This window comes from Mercenaria mercenaria, chromosome 4 (assembly GCF_021730395.1).
Source record: "Mercenaria mercenaria strain notata chromosome 4, MADL_Memer_1, whole genome shotgun sequence".
Lineage (NCBI taxonomy): Eukaryota > Metazoa > Mollusca > Bivalvia > Venerida > Veneridae > Mercenaria > Mercenaria mercenaria.
The window spans coordinates 41,626,058-41,653,530 of record NC_069364.1 but is presented as its reverse complement, the minus strand read 5'-3'; the positions used below and the strand labels follow the sequence as shown (position 1 = coordinate 41,653,530).

General features: G+C 37.3%; 2 protein-coding genes across 2 annotated transcripts in view; one reads left to right on the top strand and one right to left on the bottom strand.

Annotated features, from left to right (window-relative positions):
- Positions 1 to 1,933: 1,933 nt before the first annotated feature.
- LOC123551529 (meiosis-specific protein MEI4-like) lies at positions 1,934 to 12,229 on the bottom strand. The gene is made up of 4 exons (XM_045340525.2): positions 11,946 to 12,229; positions 10,515 to 10,757; positions 6,723 to 7,135; positions 1,934 to 3,244 (listed from the first exon to the last, which is right to left on the bottom strand). Exons 1-4 carry the CDS (start codon positions 11,968 to 11,970, stop codon positions 2,909 to 2,911), a joined length of 1,017 nt encoding a protein of 338 aa, XP_045196460.2. The 5' UTR covers positions 11,971 to 12,229; the 3' UTR covers positions 1,934 to 2,908.
- The window catches only part of LOC123551528 (uncharacterized), a 27,447-nt gene continuing 12,161 nt past the window's right edge, over positions 12,188 to 27,473 (top strand). Inside the window, exons 1-2 of the mRNA XM_053541012.1 lie at positions 12,188 to 12,295; positions 25,368 to 25,481. The gene's annotated coding sequence lies outside the window, so the exon portion shown is untranslated. The remainder of the gene's footprint in view (positions 12,296 to 25,367; positions 25,482 to 27,473) is intronic.

Below are 27,473 nucleotides of genomic sequence, written 5' to 3'. Positions count from 1 at the left end.
GTACATGCATGATCCATGGTCGTGGTGAAGGTCATACTTGGAGGCCAAACATCAAATAGGTTAATTTTATGTCTGCGTCATATCTTCTAAACTATTGGAAGGACTTTAATGATATTAGCATCAAGTGTTTACATCATAAGGATGACACGTAGATTGCATGACCACAATCATTGAGTCAAACATACTTCCCTGTATTAAAGCAGCATCTTTGGGTATTGATCAACTTCAGGGATAGCTCCAGATTTTTTTAAGTCCGTCTTTAAGTGATAGCTCCAGTAAAGTCCTTCTTTAAGGAATACTAGTAGTTCAGCTTTTAAGGTAGTGACCACATAATGACAGACAGATGGTAAATTAGAACATTCACTTTTAGAATGTGATTTAAGCATTCTTCAATTTTTACGGAAATCCATGTGCGTGTTGAGCTACATTTACATTTGAAGAATGTCAGATGGGCTAACGAGAATACAAGATCACACAGAAATTTCAGAGTGCCATCATAGGTCCACTACTTTAATCTGATGACAGTTAAGTAATGTATTGTAATTAAAATCAAAATAAAATATTTTGTTACATTTCATTAGTAAATACTGTGTGTGTGCGAGTCTTTCCCTTATTATAAAACACTTTCATTTTTAAATACTACCTAAGTACCATTTTTTATCGCATTAGAGGGCAAAACATGCTTAAAATCAAAGAAATGATTTCATTCCTTGTTGCCATTTTCATAGAAAATTCATGTTGATTGTTTCATTGTTTAATAGATTGTACATTTTATGATTTATACATATTAGTATTCTTTTTAAAGTAATATTTGTAGATTTTATACAAGTGAATTTTGAAAATAAAAGTATTGTAAAACATTTTTTCTTTGTCATAATGGTAGATTTATCAAGTCACAACCTAAATTAAAAGAAATGATGAACTAAGAAAAGTTTTGCAATTTCTACCACAGAAAATGGTGCGGGGCCTCCGTAGTCGAGTAATTAAATTTGCTGACTTTAAATCACTTAACCCCATCTCTGCGAGTTCAAGGCATGTGAGAAAGTCATGCAGCTGGCTTGCAGATCCTTGGTTCTACCATGGTGCCTTGAATAATACCCTGAAGATCTTTCTTCCTCCGCCATTAGAGCTGGCAAGTCACCATATCGTATGAACTGTGTCAGCGTGACATAAAGCTGGCATATCATCGTGTGACATGTAATGTATCGATGTGACTTAAAGTTGGCAAGTCACCATATGATAAGACCATCCCATTTATTTTAAGGCTGGCAAATCATCATCTGACATGAACTTTAAACCCTGAAAATGGTGCACTGTCAACACTTCAATGGAAATAAAGTTTTCACATGCCATCTGAACCTGACATTCCAAATTTGAGTATGAATAAACAAGAATTCTTGCATTATTAGAATTCAGATTTCTGAAATGCAAAATTAAATCAGTACTCATTACTCCATAGAGTAGGGGGAAAGGGGTGTTCAAGCGTTTGAAATGTATGAACATTCAGATTATCTTTAAGTAAACTCTAGGGCAAAAGTCACTGACTATTGTAAAAATGACGTGCCATGAGAAAACCAACATAGTGGCTTTGCAACCAGCATGGATCCAGACCAGCCTGCGCATTCGCGCAGTCTGGTCAGGATCCATGCTGTTTGCTTTCAAAGCCTATTGCAAACAGAGATACTGGATGCGCAGGCTGGTCTGGATCCATGTTGGTCGCAAAGCCACTATGTTGGTTTTCTCATGGCGCGGCTCAAAAATTCTTCATTACTAGTTAGGATATGGATATGTATTTGTATAATTATAAAGCAGAATATTTACCTGACAAATATTTATTTTTATACAAAAACAACACAGTGTATGATAATCAAGCTCCAAATCAGCAAGCTTCTACAGAAACTAATACAAAGCCATAAACTACAGAAGTACTGGACAAAGACAAGCTTTTAATAGAAAATATAAACCACATCAATACCCGACAAAGCTAAGGTTTTAACAAAAAGATATCAACTAAAACAAGCCTGACAAAACCAATCTTTAAAACAGAAATGTATAAACTACAGTGGTACTTGACAAAACTAAGCTTTTAATAGAAAGATATAAACTAAAGCTATACCTGACAAGGCTAAGCCTTTAATAGAAAGTATAAACAACAGAAATACCAGACACGGCTAAGATTTTGATTGAAAGGTTTTAACTGCAGCAATACCTGACAAAGCTAAGCTTTTGATAGAAAGATATAAGTCTCAACAATAGCTGACAAAGCTAAGGTTTAAACTATAGTAATACTTGACAAAGCTAAGCTTTTGATAGAAAGATATGTCACAGCAATACCTGACAAATCTAATCTTTCGATAGAAAGTTTAAGCTACAGCAATAACTGACAAAGCTAAGCTTTTGATAGAAATGTATTTACTGCAGCAATACCTGACAAAGCGAAACTTTTGATAGAAAGGTTAAAGCTACAACAATAACTGACAAAGCTAAGCTTGTTATCTTACTTTGTTATAGATTATAACCTGCCATTAGCAGCTTCTTAGTACCAGCAGTAATCATGGTAAAAAGTATTAAATTAATTCTGATTCAGGTATTTAAGTAGCTGTTAATACATAGAATAGTTATATCAGCGTACATGTAAAATGAAATATAATTTGAATTTTGCACATTTGTTTCATCACAAACCTAATCTCTGCTTTATGCCATTATATTTATACTTTAATGGTAGCTCTAGGCTATCTTGCTTCCAACACGTACAAACAAAAAAAGACGCAAAACATGTTTTTTCTCAGTAATTTCCCGGCATAAATTTGATAACTCAAACCTGGACTATAATACATTGACATGCACTTTTTCTTTTTTTGCACACAACCAATTTCATTCATCTAATCTCTAATTACTAGTACATGTATCAGGTTAGAAGGACACAAAGTCTCCATACTGCATGCACAAACAAGGGAAATCGTTCAGTAATAAATAGAAAACTCTCTTCCAGATTAGTTCTTATGCATTGTTTTTCATCCAGGTTCACTTCACTCCCCTTTTTACGTAAACAATTTTCAGCTGCCTTAATGATGTAATAGATATTACAGAATCTGTTCGGGTCCAGTTGTTCTTTATCCTTCACACACTGCTTGAGGCTGTCCGAGTATGTGTAGATAGTTTCAAACAGAAGTCTGAGAAGTGTAGGTGTGAACTGTTTACAGTCAATGAATGAGGACAACAAGTGGCTCTTCTTATCTAAAACCTGAAACAATTATTTAAAATCTTTTAAAGAATGAAAAAAATCAATACTTTGCAAATTATATATTGATACAGACGAATGTAGGACAAAACACACCACCTCCACACAAAGACCCTAATCTGACCAAAGTAGTCGGACAAAACACACCACCTCCACACAAACACCCTAATCTGACCAAAGTAGTCGGACAAAACACACCACCTCCGCACAAACACCCTAATCTGACCAAAGTAGTCGGACAAAACACACCACCTCTACACAAACACCCTAATCTGACCAAAGTATAGTTGGACAAAACACACCACCTCCACACAGACCCTAATCTGACCAAAGTACATGTAGTTGGACAAAACACACCACCTCCAAACAAACACCCTAATCTGACTAATGTAGTTGGACAAAACACACCACCTCCACACAAACACCCTAATCTGACCAAAGTAGTCAGACAAAACACACCACCTCCACACAAACACCCTAATCTGACCAAAGTAGTCGGACAAAACACACCACCTACACGCAAACACCCTAATCTGACCAAAGTAGTTGGACAAAACACACCACCTCCACGCAAACACCCTAATCTGACCAAAGTAGTTGGACAAAACACACCACCTCCACGCAAACACCCTAATCTGACCAAAGTAGTCGGACAAAAGACACCACCTCTACACAAACACCCTAATCTGAACAAAGTAGTTGGACAAAACACACCACCTCCACACAAACACCCTAATCTGACCAAAGTAGTCAAAATCTCTCCTCTGAATTTGTTGAATAAAAACTCTAAAATTTAAAAAGATTCAAAGAAATTAAACAAGAGGACCATGATGGTCCTGAATCGCTCACCTATCCCCATATGACCCAGTGTTGAACTGAGTATGACGTCGTTATTTCTATTATTTGACATAGTGACCTAGTTTTTGAGCACATGTGACCTAGATATCATCAAGATAAAAAATTCTGACCAATTTTCATGAAGATTCATTGAAAAATATGGCCTCTAGAGAGGTCACAAGGTTTTTCTATTATTTGACCTAATGACCTAGTTTTTGAAGGCACGTGACCCACTTATAAACTTGACCTAGATATCATCAAGGTGAACATTCTCACCAATTTTCATGAAGATCCCGTGAAAAATATGGCCTCTAGAGAGGTCACAAGGTTTTTCTATTTTTCGACCTACTGATCTAGTTTTTGACCGCACATGACCCAATTTCGAACCTGACCTAGATATCATCAAGCTGAACATTCTCACCAATTTTCATGAAGATCCATTGAGAAATATGGCCTCTAGAGAGGTCACAAGGTTTTTCTATTTTTAGACCTACTGGCCTTGTTTTTGACCCCACGTGACCCAGTTCCGAACTTGACCTAGATATCATCAAGGTGAACATTCTGACCAATATTCATGAAGATCTCATGAAAAATATGGCCTCTAGAGAGGTCACAAGGTTTTTCCATTTTTAGATCTACTGACCTAGTTTTTAACCCCACGTGACCCAGTTTCGAACTTGACCTAGATATCATCAAGGGGAACATTCTGACCAATTTTCATGAAGATCCATTGAGAAATATGGCCTCTAGAGAGGTCACAAGGTTTTTCTATTTTTAGACCTACTGACCTAGTTTTTGACCCCACATGACCCAGTTTCGAACTTGACCTAGATATCATCAAGGTGAACATTCTGACCACTATTCATGAAGATCTCATGAAAAATATGGCCTCTAGAGAGGTCACAAGGTTTTTCTATTTTTAGATCTACTGACCTAGTTTTCAACCCCACGTGACCCAGTTTCGAACTTGACCTAGATATCATCAAGGTGAACATTTTGATTAATTTTCATGAAGATCCATTGAGAAATATGGCCTCTAGAGAGGTCACAAGGTTTTTTTTTTTTTAAACCTAATGACCTAGTTTTTGACCCCACGTGACCCAGTTTCGAACTTGACCTAGATATCATCAAGGTGAACATTCTGACCAATTTTCGTGAAGATCTTGTGAAATATATGGCCTCTAGAGAGGTCACAAGGTTTTTCTATTTTTAGACCTAATGACCTAGTTTTTGACTGCACGTGACCCAGTTTCGAACTTGACCTAGATATCATCAAGGGGAACATTCTGACCAATTTTCATAAAGATCCCATGAAAAACGTGACCTCTAGAGTGGTCACAAGCAAAAGTTTACGCACGCACGCACGCACGGACGGACGCACGCACGGACGACGGACGCTGCGCGATCACAAAAGCTCACCTTGTCACTTTGTGACAGGTGAGCTAAAAATACTATTATTTCAGGATAAATAATTTTCTTTAATAGATTGAAGTGAAAATCTGGATGGGATCTGTCCTACTTGGTGAAATTGGATGGGTGAGGGGAGGGGGGATTTTGTCCATATATTCCAGTATAGACTAGTATAGTAATCTAGTCATATTAAACATGCAAATTTACTTTATAAAATGTTGGTGAACCAATTTTTGTTGAATTTCAATCTGAATATAACAGTCACATTAAAGTTTTTGTTTAAATAGATGATTACATATCTTGTATTACGCAATTCATTAATTCAACCAGTCTCATACTGAATTTGAAATGCTCCAAGCCTAAGAAGTTGGTTACACGACGCTGTAGTATTGCCATACAAATGTAAAAATTTGTACCAGTACACTGACACATATCACTAACTAGTTTTGACAGCAAGTAAAAGAAGTAACATTACTAACAATTTCTACGTTTGACAGGAAGTAAATGAAATAACAATAATACATGTGCCTTGGGGCTCTAGATGGAAATTAATATGTAACTGAATGATATCAGCATCAACTGGGAAAACCAGTTTCAAAAATAGGTACAATTTAGAGGGAGGATTGCAATCTATAAAATAAACCTGTCTCCAATATCTTACATGTACATGGCAGAGAACTGACCTGCAGGCTACACACATGTAAAAATTCTGGCTGCTGACCAACATTTCATGTACATATGAATTACTGGGTAAGTGGATATTATCATGTGTCCAAAAGTTCATGAACTCATTATGACAGATGTTTTACTTGCAGAAATGTTTGCAAATAAAATTGATGAATAATTCAAAATTAATATTTGCATGTTGTAATATTTATAGTATCGGTCCCAAAAATATACTGTGGAATTAACTCAGAGTATTGATTCAACATATGGCAGATTGTAAGTTCAGTCCTTACTTAATGCATTTTTTTCTTTTTTTTTGAATGTGACATTTTGCTGGTAAAACTGGTATAATTTGATAAAACCACTTAAAAAGACAGAAAATGAAAAGATAATTGAATTTGTTTATTTCAGTGAAAGATCAAGTATCATTCAAGTGCGAACTCCAGATTGTGGTCATGCCAGATATATCTATCTTAATACACTGAAAGAATCAAATATCACCTATTTTTTATATGACTTTATGTCCCAGACTGGTATTAATTCACAATTTGGCTTCACCTATACCTACCTTATAGTTTGGCTTTGAATATGACATGATGTGTTCTATTATATGGGTACATAAACTAGCCACTTCCTCCAAAACACAGTCAAAGATGTGTTTATTACTATGATTTACTACAGCTACAATAGTCTGGACACACTGCTCTTGCACAGTCCAAGATATTTCATCACTTCCTATGTGTGTCTGCAGTATCTGCAGACTGTGTAGCAAACTCTGTTGGGTTATGTCCTGCAAAGGCCTATCTGAAGCCAAAATTTTGGAAGCAGTCTGGATATTGATCACATGGTGCAGGAATTCAGTGTGTTTAGCCAATGAAAACTGAGCATCAGAAGATGAAATACTGGTACACTGCGAGGGTCCAGCACTACCTGAAGGTGGAGGTGTAGGAAATAATGGCTGGCTGTCTGGAGGCAAGGAATCTGTAAAAAAAGAATACTGCAGTTTGAACAAACATGTTCCTAACTTCTTTAACTGACGCATAAGAATCAATAGATATATATCAACTAGCTTTTAAGTCCCATAAGGCTTTAAATATAACATTAAAAACAGATGATATAGCTGTCCAAATAGATGTTATGCATAATTACTTGGTTAGAAAGGCACTACCTGAAATACTACACATGAACTTATACTGTTAGAGCAGTAAAGGGAGGTAATAACAAGAGCTGTCACTAATGGTGACAAATGCCCCCAGCAGCGCCTTGACCTTTGACCTTGACCTTTAATGCGGCGACCCCAAAGTCAGTAGTACTATTAGCATGTGAAATTTGAAAGTCCTGGGTGCAGTGGTTTGCCAGTAAAGTGCCTTCATGCAAAAAGTTAACATTGGCCCCTGTGACCTTGACCTTTGACCTGTTGACCCCAAAGTCAGTAGGGGTCGTGTACTCAATGAGTACTATCAGCAGGTGAAGTTTGAAGGTCCTGGGTGCAGTGGCTCGCGAGTAAAGTGCCTTCACGCAAAAAGTTAACGTTGGCCCCTGTGACCTTGACCTTTGACCCCCAAAGTCAGTAGGGGTCGTGTACTTAGTGAGTACTATCAGCATGTGAAGTTTGAAGTCCTGGGTGCAGTGGTTCGCGAGTAAAGTGCCTTCATGCAAAAAGTTAACGTTGGCACCTGTGACCTTGACCTTTGACCTGGTGACCCCAAAGTCAGGAGGGGTCGTGTACTCATTGAGTACTATCAGCAAGTGAAGTTTGAAGGTCCTGGGTGCAGTGGTTCTCGAGTTAAGTGCCTTCATGCAAAAAGTTAACGTTGGCCCCTGTGACCTTGACCTTTGGCCTGGTGACCCCAAAGTCAGTAGGAGTCGTGTACTCAATAAGTACTATCAGCGTGTGAAGTTTGAAGATCCTGGGTGCAGTGGTTCGCGAGTAAGGTGCCTTCATGCAAAAAGTTAACGTTGGCCCCTGTGACCTTGACCTTTAACCTGGTGACCCTAAAGTCAGGAGGGGTTGTGTACTCAATGAGTACTATCAGCAGGTGAAGTCTGAAGGTCCTGGATGCAGTGGTTCGCGAGTAAAGTGACTTCATGCAAAAAGTTAACGTTGGCCCCTGTGACCTTGACCTTTGACCTGGTGACCCCAAAGTCAGTAGGGGTCGTGTACTCAATGAGTACTATCAGCATGTGAAGTTTGAAGGTCCTGGGTGTAGTGGTTCGCGAGTAAAGTGCCTTCATGCAAAAAGTAGACTCTGGTGTGCCCCAGGGCACAGTGATGGGACCTCTTTTATTCTTGTGTCACATAAATGACTTACCGCAATCAGTGCAATCCCAAGTTAGACTTTTTGCAGATGACTGTTTACTATACAGAAAAATCCGCTCCCAAAAGGACTATGAAATATTACAAAATGACCTATTTGAACTTGAACACTGGGCTGCTAAATGGGGCATGCGTTTTAATGCCAAAAAGTGTTATTTATTAAGAGTTAATAATAAATCACCAAATTTTTACACATTATGTAATGTCATCGTGAAACAAGTTTCTGAAAATCCTTATTTAGGCCTTACACTCGGCGATGATCTTACATGGTCAACACATATCACTAAAGTTGCTAAGAAAGCCAATTCTACCATGGCGGTTCTACGTAGAAATCTTAGAAATTGTACTAAAGACTGTAAGAAAACAGCATACATCTCACTGGTTAGGTCACTGATGGAATACGGAGCCATTATATGGGACCCATACTTAAAAAAAGATATTACCAAACTTGAAAGGGTGCAACGTCAAGCAGCATGTTTTATAACAAATGACTACAAAACCAACAACGAAGGGTGCATGACAAGGATGCTACAAGAACTGGATCTTCCTCCCTTACAAGATCGTCGCAGATCCAACCGACTCGTCTTCCTATATAAAGTGGTCGAAGGGTTGGCACCAGCTATACCACCCGACGAGTTCATCAAACCAGCTAGAAGCAAGAGACAAATTAAAACTAGTAGTGACCCAAATTTTAATACAAAAAACATAGTGGATAGATATATAGTGAATAACCACCGTGGTCTTATAATAAAAACTGCAAAAACTGAACAGTATAAAAACTCTTTCTTCATCAACACGACTGTGGATTGGAACCATCTGTCAAGTGAGATAGTTGGCGCACAGACAGTTGAGGGCTTTAAGTCTGCCCTCCCTCAGTATTACTAGCGCACTCCCCCCTGTGTCCTACGCTGTAAAAGGCCCTACACCGTATCGAAGCAGAAGCGGAAGCAGAAGCGAAGCAGAAGCAGAAGTTAACGTTGGCCCCTGTAACCTTGACCTTTGACCCAGTGACCCCAAAGTCAGTAGGAGTCGTGTACTCAATAAGTACCAGCAGCATGTGAAGTTTGAAGGTCCTGGGTGCAGTGATTTGTGAGTAAAGTGCCCTCATGCAAAAAGTTAACGTTGGCCCCTGTGACCTTGATCTTTGACCATCAGGTCAGTACGGGTCGTGTACTCAATGAGTACTATCAGCATGTGAAGTTTGAAGGTCCTGGGTGCAGTGGTTCGTGAGTAAAATGCCTTCATGCAAAAAGTTAACGTTGTGACTAACAAACGGACAGTTGAAAACTAATATGCCTCCCTTCGGGGGCATAAACTTTATGCTATGTTAATCAATATTCAAACCTTTGACAAATATTAGAGAAAACAATTACTGAAAGTAGGATTTAACAAGAAATTAATATATTTTATGTTCATAATAAAAAGGTGACAGCCACATTATGACCTTTTTATTATGAACAAAGGTATTATGAGCCTTTAATATTTTTTGTTTTTTCCACACACTTTTATAAACAATGAATGTGATTTAATTTGGGGCCCCCGTGGCCGATTTAATACGCCATACAGTTGCTGACTTTGAATCAAATCACAAATGCCTTTCACAACCCTACTTGTGAAATAAAAATTCTTTCATTTGAGGAAGAAATGTATCTGGCATGCAGAGGGCCAGTGGTTCTACCCAAGTGCCGCCCATGCCAAATGTAAGATGTGCAGGAACACCTTGGAGATAATTTGTTTATATTTTAAGGTAGTGGACTTGAAATGACACTGCCATTTTTGTATGATTACATATTCTCATGAGCTTTAATGATTCAGCAGTCTTTGAATTAATAGTAGCCCTGCAAACACCTTTCTCAAGCTGCTAAAAAAAAAATAAAATGCCAAAATCACTCCCAAAGAATATATAATTTACCGATTATTATTACGGGCCCACTACCTTATATCAAACTCATGAAATACCAATTTTAATCATACTAATTATTTTTTTTTATATTCTGTTGTGATGGCAACCTGAAGACCAGTGTGTCCCCTTTTAAGTATCACCTTCAAATATTTGACTGGAAGATGCCTGAACCTTTTCAGGCTGTTGTGTTTGTGTTCTCATCAATAGTTCCTGTTTAAGGTGAAGTATTTCTGCTCCTGCCCTTTCATATTGTTGTTTCCAGTGCAACTGGCTTGCCCTAAACTTCTCACACAGAACTTCAGCATATCTTCTTCCACTAACACCTGGAGGTTTGTTCCTCAACACAGCTAATGCTACTGCTACTTTCATGGCCTGTACATTTTCTGGAAATAAATATGTTTGCAGACAAATAATAAAACATGATATTGTCATTTTAAATTCACGCCAACTAAAACTATTCTCTACTGAGAGAACAATCAGAGCATGTTTATGTAGACTAGTAACTATTAGCGCCATGAAAGAAAAATGTTAAAAATATCAAAGACAGGGTTTATACAATTATTAAGGTACTAATCTGACCTACCATTTTATGATTTAAAGACGTACACTAGAATGACTGCACAGGAGATGGGCGAAACTTTTCCCAACACATATAAAAAAATTTCATAAAACTTTGGATATTGAAGATACAAAGACATGCATTATTAGTCATAGGTTACCGGTATTGAAATAGAGTAACCTGTCCTTGAAAATTTCAGGGCAGAAAACTCTTTTTCAATACGGGTGACCTTTAAGTAGAATAAAATGTTTTATGTAACTTTAGGACTTTAAGAGATTGACACTGTTAATTCACCCTTCAAGCATGTCAGTATATATTCTCTGCACTTACAATATCTTTGGAACACATTATGAACTCAAATGAGTACTGCCATCATTGATAGCTCGACTATTCTAGAAAATTATTTAATGCAGATAGATAGGGCTATCACCTTCATCCATTCATAGGCATCTGCATCCATGCCCTTATTTGGTTAAATTTTAGTATGTGAACTGGTATCTTATGCATAGTTTTCATCACTCTATTGTACAAACTGCATTAAAACAGGGTAAAAAGCTGTCTTTTTACCACAATGTTCTCTTACTAGTTACTACAACATATTTTGTTCTTTAACGTCAACTGAAAAACTGATCCCTTAATGCATGAGATCTCTCAAGCAAGTTTAGCTGTATTTAAAAATTGTCCCTTTCTTGACTTAACAAGTTTTTTTTTTGCAATCTGGCTTTCATTTAGTCTCATAAAGGCTATGTTAATGTAGATCTATTGCTACTTACTAACATTAATGATAAATAACAGATAAAGCGAAGAACTAACTCAAGATATATCCTTTTTACTTTAAAACGAACATGTTTCGTCCATTGGACTTTGTCAGAGTAAAATAATATAAAGAAAACGTCATATATATCATTAATAATTCAACAGGACAGATTAAAATTACCAATGTTAAAACACTTTTGAAAATATTATGGCCAGTCCCATAATAGGGAAATAACACACATTTCAGGGAAGATACCTTTACCAGTGACGTCCTCTTCCATCCCCTCTATATTTCAATGAGCGTTTCCTTTTCAATCGTCTTTACATTTTAATAAGCGTTTGTGTATTTAGAGCATCAAGTGCAGTTTACAAGCGCTAAAATTCAAAAAAAGAGGTGTTCGGTGAATATTCAGTTTTCATCATCAACACTAGAGAGAAAAGTCATAAATAATGTCTTTATAGTTTACACTGTTGAAGACACAGGCTTGATTGCAATAAAACTTTTCCCGGTTTTACTTCCAATATTCCGTGTTGACCACTGCACTTTTACACGACGTGTTGTTAAAACGACACCGAGAAATGTGGCGGTAAATTCCAATATTTCGGGTTAGTTTTCTTTTTTAATATGAAATGATGCTGGTTTGTAACTTTCTTTCTGTTGTTTTAAATTAGGATGCCATTATATATTGTTAACTGCATTCATAAACTTTAGCTTGTCACTGAATTCCTCGCCTTGTTTCTTCTTGACCACTGGGGGCTTCTGGCCATTCAAACGAAACAGAAGTTGAACATTTATCTTTAAAGCAGTTTCAATTCTTTTGATGAGATGAACATCTTTGTATCATCAGAAGCATTTTGCATTTGATTTCATCCATTTTGACATAGAAATAACAAAGTTAATATTGCAATATGCAAATTTTACAATCTCCTCTTCTGTAAGTTCTGCATGGCTATCAGTACCATAGCTTAACTTTCCTTATAGTCGCATCTATTAAGTTATGGCGTAACCCTATTTGCGTACCTAACCAGTCTCAAACCACAACATTTGCGCACTTACTCTCGTGAGAAACTTATGCCAGCACATGTTTTTTTTTTTTGAAAATCAAGGTAACATTTTTGTCGAACCTGTAAGCGAAGACATAGTTGTCCAAATGAGTTAATGACTGTTTGGTTTATGTGCGTCAGTGCATCCGTCCATCCAGATTTCTTTGTCCGGACCATAAGTTTGTCATTGATTGTGGGATTTTAAAATAACTTTGCACAATTGTTCACCACCTTGATACCTTGATCTTCGGGCTGTAATATTAGCTGTGCTATCCTGGCCCCTCTTGTGAAGAATCTTCTGAGTAAATCTCAAAATGAATTGTTACTTAAGTTTCTTTAATGAACTCTGAGTGCGCACTTTATAGTCATACGAAAGTCAATAACAACTTGGCACAAATTTCTCAGCATTCCAATTATCATTGTTCAGCAGCGATTTAAACTCATTTACTGACTCAGCATTCACAGTTTTTGCACTTAAAGCATTCCAGTAAAAAATGGATCTTTGACTAAATGAGTTAAGCCTAATGTTATGGCGGCACTTTTTCTTCATGCCCTCGAAGACCACCCACAGATAAATTGAACATTCTGTCCCAATTCATCTCGTCAAATTTATGAACTGATTTAAATATCTGTATAACGTCAGCTCGATCACATCTGTATTCTAATGTTACAAGACCCAGATTCCTCAACCTCTGTTCATACGACAAATTTGAAATATCATAAACCAACTTGGTTGCTATGCATTGTACGTCTTCAATTTTTTCTAATATCTTTTTTCAAAAATGGTGACCATACAGTGAGCAGTATATTGAAAGAAATTAAATATTACTAGAATGAAAGTCTTGTTCATTCTTGAGCGAAAAATTAGTGGGGCTACGAAAAATTCTTTTGGGCTACGAAAAAATTGGAAGTCCGTAGCCCCATTGGCTACGGTGTTAAAAAGTTAATGTTGCACACTGATACACTGGATTCATATTCTAAAACTGGTCTAACCAGAGATTTGTATAATGTGAGAAACATGTCCCTGTCCAAATACTCGAATGACCTATGTATTATCCCAAGGGTTCTTTGTACTTTATTAGTAATGTTGATAATATGTTGTTCAAAGTTCAAGCCCTCATCAAAAGTTACACCTAAATCTTTCTCAGCTTGTACTGGACCTACATACACATAATTTCCATCAGTATCAGGCATTGTATATCTGTAATGCTCATTACTATTTCCAATATGCAGAACTTTGCACTTCTTTGCATTAAACGAAAGTTTCCATTCCAAACTCCAATTACATAGACTGTCCAAATCAGACTGTAAACTTTCACAATGTGTCATGTCCGAAAAACATCAGAATAAATTTTGGTATCATCAGCAAATATCTTCACAAGACCCTTCACTTCATCTGGTAAATCATTGATGAAGCACAAAAACAGAACTGGGCCGAGCACGCTGCCCTGACACACCATGAGACAGTGTGTTGCGCGCAACACCCATGTCAATATCTTAAAGGTCAAGGTCACACTTGGAGTTTAAAGGTCAAATATGTCTTTAATTGACATAACTTCGTCATTGAATGTGGGATTATAAAATAACCTAGCACAGTTGTTTACCACCATGAGATGCTGTGTCGTGTGCAACACTGGCATCAATATCTTAAAGGTCAAGGTCACACTTGGAGTTTAAATGTCAAATATGGCTATAATTGACCTTGTACGGACAATAACTTTGTCATTGATTGTGGGATTTTAAAATAACTTGGCACAATTGTTCACCACCATGGGACGGCTTGTCGCACGCAAAACCCATGTCAATATCTTAAAGGTTAAGGTCACACTTGGAGTTTAAAGGTCAAATATGGCTATAATCGACCTTGTCTGGACAATAACTTCGTCATTGAATGTGGGATTATAAAATAACCTGGCACAATTGTTTTAGTTGGCACAAATGTTTGTCTCAGTGAGACAGAGTTTCGTGTGCAACTCCCAGTCCTTTTGACAGCTGGCGGGCTTGACATGTTGCCCTTGGGCATCTAGTTTATATTTATGAATTCAATTGAATTATAATTATAACCATTTTCAACAAAAATTATCATACATGTCAAGTCTCCCAGATCGTCCATGAGACACGGACTTCGGTTATATGGAAATAAATTATTTTTCCAGGAAATCCAAAATTCCAAGCTTATGGTTTAATGTTTCAAACAAAATCGCTAATTACACTGTGACTGACGTAATCTATCACTCTATCGATGAAAGTTTAACAAGGTCACGCTCTGATGACGTTCTGCAAACAGGTGTGTGTATGTGCCTAGTGGGCTATTTATGAAATATGTTGACACAGGTTGATGGCGAGTGGTGGTGTTTACATTGACATGATAACGGCAGGAGCTTGTTTATGGAAGATCTAGGTTGGGGAAAAGATATTTAGGGATACAAATGAGAATATAAAAGAGCCAATCTTTATTGGAGAAATGCTGATCTTTACCACTGATGGCAGAAGTGAGACCACTTGAGATGGATTCAAACATCTTTTTAACAGCAGCAATAATGTTGTATTTTCTTTTTATTTTTATCGAGTCAAATTAGATTTAAAATAGTGAAATAGGTTTATTTCCAATATATTTTAGCTAGACCTGCAGATTATTCACAGGATACACCTAATAGTAAGAAGAAATATGTCAGTAAATTCCATTAATTCCTCTACTTATTAAATGACAATTAAATGATAATAACACTCTAGAGGCCACAGTTGTGACTCAATCTTTATGAAACTTGGTCAGAATGTTTGTCTTGATGATCTTTAGGTCAAGTTCGAAACTGGTTTATGTGGGGTCAATGACTAGACTAGATCACTAGGCCAGATCAAAGGAAAATCTTGTTAGCACTCTGGAGACCACAGTTTAAGTTTTAAACTCATGAGAATTGGTCAGAATTTTTGTCTTGATGACCTCATAAACTAGGTCACCCATCAAAGGAAAAACTTGTTAGCATGCTAGAGGCTACAGTTGTGACCCTATCTTTACGGAACTTGGTCAGAATGTTTATCTTGATGATCTCTAGGTCAAGTTTGAAACTGGGTCATGTGGGAGCAAAAACTTGGTCTGTAGGCCAGATCAACTCTGATGAGCGATATAGGGCTATCATGGCCCTCTTGTTTATCTGGCATAAGATAAGCCATGATCACAATTTGAAGTATTGAAAAATAATTCATAAACAAATTGATTTATATTATACCTCTTGCTGCTATTTTCGCATTACATCTGGTATCGCGGTATTTGATTTTTGCAAGAACAAAAATGTGCAGCACTCTCTACTGGAAACAAATTTGACCTACTTTGAAAGCTGGTTATGTTTCACACCCTTTTTGTGTAAACATAGGTTAATTATTTTTATACCCCCACCAAACATGTTTGAGGGGGGTATATAGGAGTCAGTTTTGTCGCGTCCCGTCCCGTCCCGTCCCGAAATCTATTATATCAGTTATTACCAAATGGATTTGATTCAAAGTTAAAATACATGTTCCACCTTATCACCCACATCATGTGACACAAGGTGCATAACTCTTGACACCAAGTTTTCATGAATTATGTCCGCTTTTACTTAGAATTTAAGGTTAATTTTGTTGTATTTTCACTATATCTCAGTTACTACTGAATGGATTTGATTCAAACTTAAAATAGATGTTCCACCTCATCACCCACATCATGTGACACAAGGTGCATAACTCTGACACCATTTTTTTTATGAATTATGCCCCTTTTTACTTAGAATTTAAGGTTGATTTTGAGGTATTTTCACTATATCTCAGTTACTACTGAATAGATTTGATTCAAACTTAAAATAGATGTTCCACTTCATCACCCACATCATGTGCCCACATCATGTGACACAAGGTGCATAATTCTGACACCAAGTTTTCATGAATTATGTCCCCTTTTACTTAGAATTTAAGGTTAATTTTGTTGTATTTTCACTATATCTCAGTTATTACTAAATGGATTTGATTAAAACTTAAAATAGTTGTTCCACCTCATCACCCAGATGATGTGACATAAGGTGCTTAACTCTGACATAAATTTTTTATGAATTATGTCCCCTTTTACTTTAAATTTAAGGTTGATTTTGATGTATTTTCACTATATCTCAATCATTACAGAATGGATTTGATTCAAACTTAAAATAGATGTTCCACCTCATCACCCACATCATGTGACACAAGGTGCATAACTCTGACACCAATTTTTCATGAATTATGCCCCTTTTTACTTAGAATTTAAGGTTAATTTTGATGTATTTTCACTATATCTCAGTTACTACTGAATGGATTTGATTCAGACTTAAAATAGATGTTCCACCTCATCACCCACATCATGTGACACAAGGTGCATAACTCTGACACTAATTTTTCTTGAATTGTGTCACCTTTTACCTAGAATTTAAGGTTAATTTTGATGTATTTTCACTATATCTCATTCTGATTGGCTTAGAGCCAAAGGGAAGTAACCTTTTTTTAACTTTTGTACTGAGTTTCTTCCCCTTAAATTCCAGGAATAAATCTATTTTTAGAAATCCTATTTTTAGATTTTCAATATTTTAGGTATTTTTCTAACTTTTTTATTATAAGTCCTATGTATAAAGTAAAAACATTTTTCTGTGGTAACATGGGTTGGTAAGACATTTTTTTTGTATTCACTTTTAGTGTATCTCTAATATTAGAGATTTAATATATTTACTAGTATTACTATACTAGTATTATACTAGTATTACTTATATGTGGAAACCCAGGATGAAGTACTCCAAAGTATTTTTAAGATTTCTTATGGTTGCCATTCTTCTGTGACAAGACCGTATGGTGGGGGTATGAGTCACTCCTGTGACAGTTCTAGTTAGGTCACCTGTCACATAGTGATAAGGTGAGCTTTTGTGATCGCCCTGCGTCCGTCGTCTGTCCGTCCACAATTTCTTATGAAGACGATAGAGACCACATTTTGTTGTTGATTTTAATCAAACTTGCACACAACTATTATTGAGCCCGTCCGCTTAGCTCAGTAGGTAGAGCGTTGGTCTACGGATCGCGGGGTCGTGAGTTCGATCCTCGGACGGGGCGTATGTTCTCCGTGACTATTTGATAAACGACATTGTGTCTGAAATCATTAGTCCTCCACCTCTGATTCATGTGGGGAAGTTGGCAGTTACTTGCGGAGAACAGGTTTGTACTGGTACAGAATCCAGGAACACTGGTTAGGTTAACTGCCCGCCGTTACATGACTGAAATACTGTTGAAAAACGGCGCTAAACCCAAAACAAACAAACAAACAAACAACTATTATTGGCATAATATCACAGTTCCTTTGGAAAACTGGCAAGATCCCATCATGGATTCCAGAGTTATGGCCCCTTAAACAGCCAAATTTGCTATTTTAGCTTGTGAACACGATAGAGACCACATTTTGCAGTCAATTCTATTTTAAACTTGCACACAACTTTTACTGGCATAATATCTCACTTTATTTTGAAAACTGGCCAGATTCCATCATGCGTTCCAGTTATGGCCCCTTAAAAAATTTGCTATTTTGACTTTTGCAGCCATATAGAGACTTCATTTATGGTTTGATTTGATACAAACTTGCAAAATATCTTTAACAACAATAGGTCTTGGATTCCATGATAAATCTGTCAGATGCAGTTATAGGTTCCGGAGGTACGGACTTGAAAGAGCCAAAATTTGTTCATTTTTACCTTGTGAACACAAAAGAAGTGACATTTTACATTTTATTTTATCCACACTTACATACAACTTAAGTCTCAATAAGTTCTCGGTTCCTTTCGAAAATCGGCTAGATTCCATAATGGGTTCTAGAGTTACTGCCCCTGAAAGGGGCAAAATTTTCTATTTTGGCCCTTTCAGCCATATAGTGGTTTCATTTATGCATTGGTTTGATACAAACTTGCACAGAATATTTGTTTTGATGATCAATAAGCCAGATTTGGAATCAGGTCATATGGGGTCAAAAACTAGATCAACAGGTCAAATCAAATGAAAAGCTGGTTAACACATGAACCAACATACTGCGATGATGCCCGTCAAGTCCGCAGCCATCTCTCAGTAACTAGCAGGTAGAATTTCATGAAACTTGAAATAAACATGAACAAACATACTGCGATGATGCCCGTCAAGTTTTTGAGTCGGCTAAAGGCTGAAAGCCTTTTGACGAGTCCTTGCTATCCAAAGATTCTCTAAATGGACCGAATAACATGTGAAGGGATGTAGTTCCATTAGATTTCTCAAATTTCAAACAGTTCACTGCATGAATGAAGTTAAGTTGTGTCAATTCCCTTTGCTATGACCAATATACGATGTAATCTGTCATATTTATGACTTGTAATTGTGCAATTCTCGAATGTAACTCATTAAGCATAAATGTGCATTTTAAGAATTGCGCAGGCTTACAAAGCTTGGGTAACATCCAGCGAAAGACAAAAAATAGTTCCAGCAGGGCTCCAGATAAGATGCGTATTAGCGTAAATTACGTATAGAAATAATGCAAATACGCATGTCTAATAATTTCTAAGCGTATAAAAACGTATATAAAATTACAGAAACGCACACAATGCTTTTTTAAAAACAAAATCTGAATCGTCTGGATGCGTTAGGTAACATAGCCGATCAGCCTTAATTCTCCCACATTGAACGTAAACACGCATCGTATGATTTCTATAAACTTTGCGTGGGTTGAATTTTGCAGTCAGTAAACGGATAAATTATCGGAAGAAGAAGCTCTTACTGGTTTGTTTAGTTACTATTGATATTAAAAATGATTTTAATTCTTATTTTTCGAGAAATAAACAAATCGGCGAAACATTAAATTGTATTTTCTTGTAGTTTTTGAAATCGAAAGTAGATCGTCTATGTTTGGCAACCCGAAACAACTTTTTTATGAAAAGATTTAAAAAAGAGGTAATTTAACCGTAAACTTCAATGTCAGATACTGCCAATTGCTGCTAAATGTCTTTGTATCATCACAATTTGTAAAATATATTGTTCAAACTGGAGAAAAGTGTAATCGTATCCGGATATAATATTTTGGGTAAATATCGAGCTGTGTTATGAAATTTTAAGAAAAAAACTAAAAACAAACTGAAACTGGTAGACTATACTGTCAGTACATCAATCATTAGCCGACTCAGGCCATTCAGGCCTTTGATTTGTTTTGGATTGGTCAATTTTCCTTAGAGTTATTGCCCTTGATTTAATGAAAACTGTCCAAAAATGTCTGTCCGCAGTCATTTCTCATTAACTAGCAGGTAGAGTTTCATGAAACTTGAAATAAACATGAACCAACATACTGCGATGATGACTGTCAAGTTTTTTTTTTGATTGGTCAATTTCCCTTAATGTTATTGTCCTTGATTTAATGAAAAATTCCCAAAAATGTCCATCCGCAGCCATTTCTTAGTAACTTTCAAGTAGAATTTCATAAAACTTGAAATTAACATGCACCAGCATACTGTGATGATGCCCATTAAGTTGTTTTTTGATTGGTCAATTTCCCTTAGAGTTATTATGTCTCCCACCACACAGTGGTGTGGGAGACATATTGATTTACTCCAGTCTGTGTGTGTGTCTGTCACAAAGCTTGTCCGCACTCTAAGTCGTACATTTCTCATCCGATTTTCACCAAACTTATATCACAATTTGTAAAATATATTGTTCAAACTGGAGAAAAGTGTAATCGTATCTTGATATAATATTTTGGGTAAATATCGAGCTGTGTTATGAAATTTTAAGAAAAAAACTAAAAACAAACTGAAACTGGTAGACTATACTGTCAGTACATCAATCATTAGCCGACTCAGGCCATTCAGGCCTTTGATTTGTTTTGGATTGGTCAATTTTCCTTAGAGTTATTGCCCTTGATTTAATGAAAACTGTCCAAAAATGTCTGTCCGCAGTCATTTCTCATTAACTAGCAGGTAGAGTTTCATGAAACTTGAAATAAACATGAACCAACATACTGCGATGATGACTGTCAAGTTTTTTTTTTGATTGGTCAATTTCCCTTAATGTTATTGTCCTTGATTTAATGAAAAATTCCCAAAAATGTCCATCCGCAGCCATTTCTTAGTAACTTTCAAGTAGAATTTCATAAAACTTGAAATTAACATGCACCAGCATACTGTGATGATGCCCATTAAGTTGTTTTTTGATTGGTCAATTTCCCTTAGAGTTATTATGTCTCCCACCACACAGTGGTGTGGGAGACATATTGATTTACTCCAGTCTGTGTGTGTGTCTGTCACAAAGCTTGTCCGCACTCTAAGTCGTACATTTCTCATCCGATTTTCACCAAACTTAAACAAAATGTGTTTGACCATGAGACCTCGGCCAAGTTCGATAACTAGCCAAATCGGTCCAGGCATTTTGGAGTTACGGCCCTTGAATTATCGAAAAATTGGCCTTTTTACTCATGTCCGCACTCTTAATCAAACATTTCTCATCTGATCTTCACCAAACTTGAACAAAATGTGTTTGACCATGAGACCTCGGCCAAGTTCGATAACTAGCCAAATCGGTCCAGGCATTTTGGAGTTATGGCCGTTAAATTATCGAAAAATCGGCCTTTTTACTCTTGTCCGCACTCTAAGTCGAACATTTCTCATCCGATCTTCATGAAACTTGAACAAAATGTGTTTGACCATTAGACCTCGGCCAAGTTCGATAACTAGCCAAATCGGTCCAGGCATTTTAGAGTTACGGCCTTTGAATTACCGAAAAAATCCGTCTGTTTACTCTTGTCCGCTCTCTAAGTTGAACATTTCTCATCCGATCTTCACCAAACTTAAACAAAATGTGTTTGGCCATAAGACCTTACTTAAGTTTGATAACTAGCCAGATCCACTCAGGCACTTTTGATTTATGGCCCTTGAATTACTGATTGGATCCACTCATCCAGACCATCTAATTGGATCTACTCGTCTAAAACATATAGAGAAACTAACATTTTTCAGAGGGGCAGTTGTGGGAGACATGCGCTTTTCTCAAAAGCATCTCTAGTTGCCCTTGATTTAATGAAAAATCCACGTCTGCAGCCATTTCTCAGTAACAAGCTGGTAGAATTTCATGAAACTTGAAATAAATATGAACCAACATACTTCGATGATGCCTGTCATTTTTTTTTTTATTGGTCAATTTTCCTTAGAGTTATTGCCCTTTAATTGTTTAAAAATCTACAGATTTGTACATAACAAACCAACCAATTGGTGGAATTTCATTGAACTTCTTTCATTCTTTTCCATGTCCATTTATTATAAACATGTGATGTTGTGTACCCACACTTGGTCACCACCTTGCCTTGGTTACACTCCCCCCCCCCCTCCCACCCCACTCCCAAAAAAATCATTCCTTTTATACGCCCGTTTGAAAAACGGGACGTATTATGGGAACGCCCCTGGCGGGCGGGCGGGCGGCGTCCACAGACCTTGTCCGGAGCATATCTTCTACATGCATGAAGGGATTTTGATGAAACTTGGCACAGTTGTTCACCATCATGAGACGGAGTGTCATGCACAAGAACCAGGTCCCTAGGTCTAAGGTCGAGGTCACACTTAGAGGTCAAAGGTCAAATTCAAGAATGACTTTGTCCGGAGCATATCTTCTTCATGCATAGAGGGATTTTGATGAAAGTTGGCACAATTGTTCATCATCATGAGAAGGAGTGTCATGCGCAAGAACCAGGTCCCTAGGTCTAAGGTCAAGGTCACACTTAGAGGTCAAAGGATACAAGAATGAAAACTTTGTCCGGAGCATTTCTTCTTCATGCATAGAGGGATTTTGATATAACTTGGCACAAATGTTCACCACCATGAGGCGAGTGTCATGCGCAAGACCAGGTCTCTAGGTCTAAGGTCAAGGTCACACTTAGAGGTCAAAGGATACAAGAATGAAAACCTTGTCCGGAGCATGTCTTCTTCATGCATAGAGGGATTTTGATATAACTTGGCACAAATGTTCACCACCACGAGACGTAGTGTCATGCGCAAGAACCAGGCCCCTAGGTCTAAGGTCAAGGTCACACTTAGAGGCCAAAGGTCAGATACAAGAATGACTTTGTCCGAAGCATTTCTTCTTCATGCATGGAGGGATTTTGATGTAACTTGACACAATTATACACCATCATAAGACGAAGTGTCATGCGCAGTTCTCTTCTTTCGAATTACTTCCCTTTGTTGTTACTATAAATAGCTTATATTGTAACTTTTTCATTACTAGTCATAGGGAAAAATCGAGACCACTTTTCTGTAGTACAATATGCATGCTACATCCAATTTTGAGGTTTATTTTGACCAGTCTCTACCTGGTAAAGATTTTTGTGAGGACTTACAATTTTTTTTTTTTTTTTTTTTTTTTTTTTTTAAGATTAACTTCCCTTAGTTGTTACTATAAATAACTTATATTGTAACTTTTTATAATTGACCGTAGGGAAAAACCAAGACCACTTATCTGTGGTACAACATAGATGTTACTTTCCAATTTTAGGTGTATTTTAAGGTATCTCTACCTGGTAAGGAGTTTTTTTTTGTGGACTTAGAAAAACAAAACACTTAGTTATTACTAAACAACCACAAAGTTAAAACTCCATTTGCAAATACAGGTGCTAGAGTAAAGAAATTTGCTGTGACGGGCGTATATTGTGACATTCTTGCACTCTTGTTATTATTTTTTTTTCAAACCTTCCATGAATATTTGATATGCAAAGTTGTACCGTTTCCCCACCTCACTCCACCCAGTCGTGCCAACCACCCCGGTCATGCATCCCGCCCCCCATTTTTATGCCCCCGAAGGGAGGCATATAGTTTTTGAACAGTCTGTCAGTCTGTCAGTCTGTCCGCAATTTTCGTGTCCGGTCCATATCTTTGTCATCCATGGATGGATTTTCAAATAACTTGGCATGAATGTGTACCACAGTAAGACGACATGTCGTGCGCAAGACCCAGATCCGTAGCTCAAAGGCTAAGGTCACACTTAGACGTTAAAGGTCATTTTTCATGATAGTGCATTCGTGTCCGGTCCATATCTTTGTCATCCATGGATGGATTTTCAGATAACTTGACATGAATGTGTACCACAGTAAGACGACATGTCGCGCGCAAGACCCAGGTCGTACCTAAAAGGGTTTTAAGGTCACACTTAGACATTAAGGGATAGTGCATTGATGGGCGTGTCCGGGTCCATATCTTTGTCTTTGATGGATGGATTTTCAAATAACTTGGATGAATGTGTCCCACAGTAAGACAAACGTGTTCGCGCGGCAAGACCCAGGTCCGTACCTCAAAGGTCAAGGTCACACTTAGACGTTAAAGGTCATTTTTCATGATAGTGCATTGATAGGTGTGTCCAGTCCATATCTTTGTCATCCATGTATGGATTTTAAAATAACTACGCATGAATGTGTGACACAGTAAGACTACGTGTCGCTCGCAAGACCCAGCTCCGTAGGTCAAAGGTCCTAAACTCTAACATTGGCCATAACTATTCATTTAAAGTGCCATCGGGGGCATGTGTCATCCTATGGAGACAGCTCTTGTTTTGCCATTCTTCACCACAAACCCTTTTGGCGGGGGATACCAATTCATCGAATTTGCTTGTTAACACTGTAGAGGCCACATTTATGACCCTATCTGCATTAAGCTTTGTCAGAATGTTTATCTTGATGATTCCAAGGCCAAATTTAACAGGTGAGCAATATAGGGTCATCATCACCCTCCTGTTAAATGCCCTCATTGATCATTTGACAAAATAAAATCTGTAATGAATTGTTTGTTGTCCAAATATTTGACGACATAACCCTGCCACTGTCCAAAATTTACATTACATTTATTGTTCATGTCTTTTCGGTACTCAAGAAATTCATTTTAAAAATTCATAGAAATTTTACACTTTCACAAGAAGGGCTTTATCAAGTTGGATGCCGTACCGCGAAATTAAAATTAACTCCTTTGGCAAAAATGAAGGTCACATGCACTGGAAACATGGGTTTAAAAATAAACAAGGACTAGAAACATGATTTTCTGTTTGAAATTGTATTTGAAAAGAAAATGTTTACAAAGTTAATAGGAAATAATAGCAACATAATTTTATTTTCTTTCTTTTATTCATTTATTCCCTTAGTACCGTGAAAATAGGTTCAAACAGGTTATTACCAGATGCCTTAAAAATTCCTTTAGGAGACAGGCTAGGTGTCTGTTTATGTGTCAACTTAAACGCAGGGTAGGCATCTGGTTATTGGAGGCAGACACTTCCTACTTTCTAGTTGCTGTCCTAACCTGCTCCTTCAATATCAGTTTTTTTCCAGTAAATTAGCATGATCATAGGCCTATCTAATCTAGATCAAATCACCAAAATAATGATAACCAGGTGGAAAGTAAAACTGAAAGTAGGCAAACTTGAATTTTCTGAAAATGTTGCACATACATCATAAATCAAAACAAAACTAACTTATAAAAAAATTCTGCCACCATATACAAGCAAGGACATAAGGGAGGCCTAGCTAGTGGCACAGTTATTTCAAAAGCAACAGCAAGGCTGGATTATAAGTTGAAAAGTTAAATGCTAATTGTGAAGGTATATATATATATTTCAGTATGCTTTAGATGAAATAGATTACATGAACATGATGAAGGTGCTCCTGCAGTTGTAAATATTCACTGGAGTGGTTGTATAGATGTTAAAGTAGACAACAAAGACAATTGAACAGGTATTAAATGAAGGCAAAATTGTTGTTCTATTTATATTCTCTGTCATCCTAAATTTAAACACAACTCTTTTGACCAGAACACATAGAAAATAACACAGAAGCAGTTTTCCCAAAGTTCTAGGGTTGCTAATAAGAATTCTAGTCCTTCTTTTGATTGTCCTGTGAGCAGATACTCCTCTGTGAACTTAAATTTTAGAAGGGGCCTTCATGGCTGAGTAGTTAAGGTTGCCGACTATAAACTACTTGCCTTTCATCGATGTGGGTTTGAGCCTCACTCTGAGCGTTGAATTCTTCATGTTGGGAAGCTAGCCAGCTAGCTTACAGAAGGTCGGTGGTTCTACCCTAGTGCCCCATCGTGACGAAATAACACACAGAGGGGCACCTGGGGGTATTTCTCCACCATCAAAGCTGGAAAGTCGCCATATGACCTACAATTGGGTTGATGTGACGTTAAACCAAACAAAATAAATAAATTTTAGAAAGTGACATGTTTTCATGGAACGTGCTTTGAAGAACTGAAGAATACATTATTATGCTCCCGAAGGTGGGCATATTAAAATCGCACTGTCCGGTTAATTCTTGTCCGGGCTGTAACTCTTTCATCCATCAAGGGATTTTGAAATTACATAGCATAAATGTTCACCATAATGAGACGACCTGTTGTGCGCAAGACCCAGACCCATAGCTCCAAGGTCAAGGTCACAGAGGTCAAAGGTTATCAAGGTAACTCTCATCCATCAAGGGATTTTGAAATTACATGGCATAAATGTTCACCATAATAAGACAACGTGTTGTGTGCAAGACCCATACCCCTACCTCCAAGGTCAAGGTCACACTTAGAAGTCAAAGGTTAACAGGGTCTGTTTAGTGTCCGGTCCATAACTCTGCCATCCATGAAGGGATTTTTAAATAACTTTGCATAAATGTTTACCATAATGAGTTGACGTTTCATGCCCAAGATCCAGACCCCTACATCCAAGGTCAAGGTCACACTTAGAAGTCAAAGGTTAACAGAGTCTGTTTCGTGTCTGGTCCATAACTCTGCCATTCATCAAGGGATTTTGAAATTACTCAGCATAAATGTTCCTAATAATGAGACAACTTGTCATGTGCAAGATCCAGACCCATAGCTTCAAGGTCAAGGTCACACTTACAGGTTAAAGGTTAACATGGTCTGTTGCTTGTACGGTCCACAACTCTGTCATCGATGGATTTTGAAATTACTTGGCATAAATGTTTCCTATAATGAGATGAGGTGTCATGCACAAGACCCAGACCCCTAGCTTCAAGGTCAAGGTCACATTGATAAGTCAAAGTTTTTTCTTGTCTGGTTCATAACTCTGCCATTTATCAGGGAATTTGAAAATAATTTTAAAATGTTAACCATATTGAGAATGTCTGTCACGCTTATGACCCGGGTCTCTTAGGCGAAGGTCAAGGCCACAAAACAGCTGTATCATTCTTGGGCATGCTTCGGGGGGGGGGGGGGGGGGGGGGGGGGGGGGGGGGGGGGTGGTCCCTTCGTTTTTGGTCAATCATGTGGACACTTTGGTTTGATTGGTATATTGATAGAATGTCTTTAGCCTTTAGATTTGATCTTTTTTCCAAGATGTTCAAACATGGCTGCCAGAGGGCGTGGTCACTTCTCCCTATATGTATTAAGTGGAAAATTAAAAAATCTTCTTGTGTGAAACTGCTGGCCCAGTTTTAGAATAATTTTACACAAATGGTTCTTGTGTGACCCTCTACCAAGAATGTTCAGATTATACCAATTTGTCAAAAAACATGGCCACCAGAGGGTGTGGTCACATTTCCCTATAATATAGTGGAAACATTAAAAATCTTTTTGTGTGAAACTGCTGTATTATTGATTCTAGATACATACACATTCCTCCCATATATATTTCTTACCATTTAAAAGATATAGCCATAGGCACTTTAAATGAAGACTGTTATGGGTCTCCATAGCTCAGTTGTTTAGGTTGCTGTCAT

Excerpts from the sequence above, each read along its gene's own strand:
- LOC123551529 (XM_045340525.2), bottom strand. The coding sequence starts at position 11,970 with ATGGAAGAGGACGTCACTGGTAAAG. Across the intron at positions 10,758-11,945 it reads AGAGGACGTCACTGGTAAAG|AAAATGTACAGGCCATGAAA; the intron begins GTATCTTCCCTG and ends ATTTATTTCCAG. Across the intron at positions 7,136-10,514 it reads TTCCAGTCAAATATTTGAAG|ATTCCTTGCCTCCAGACAGC; the intron begins GTGATACTTAAA and ends CTTTTTTTACAG.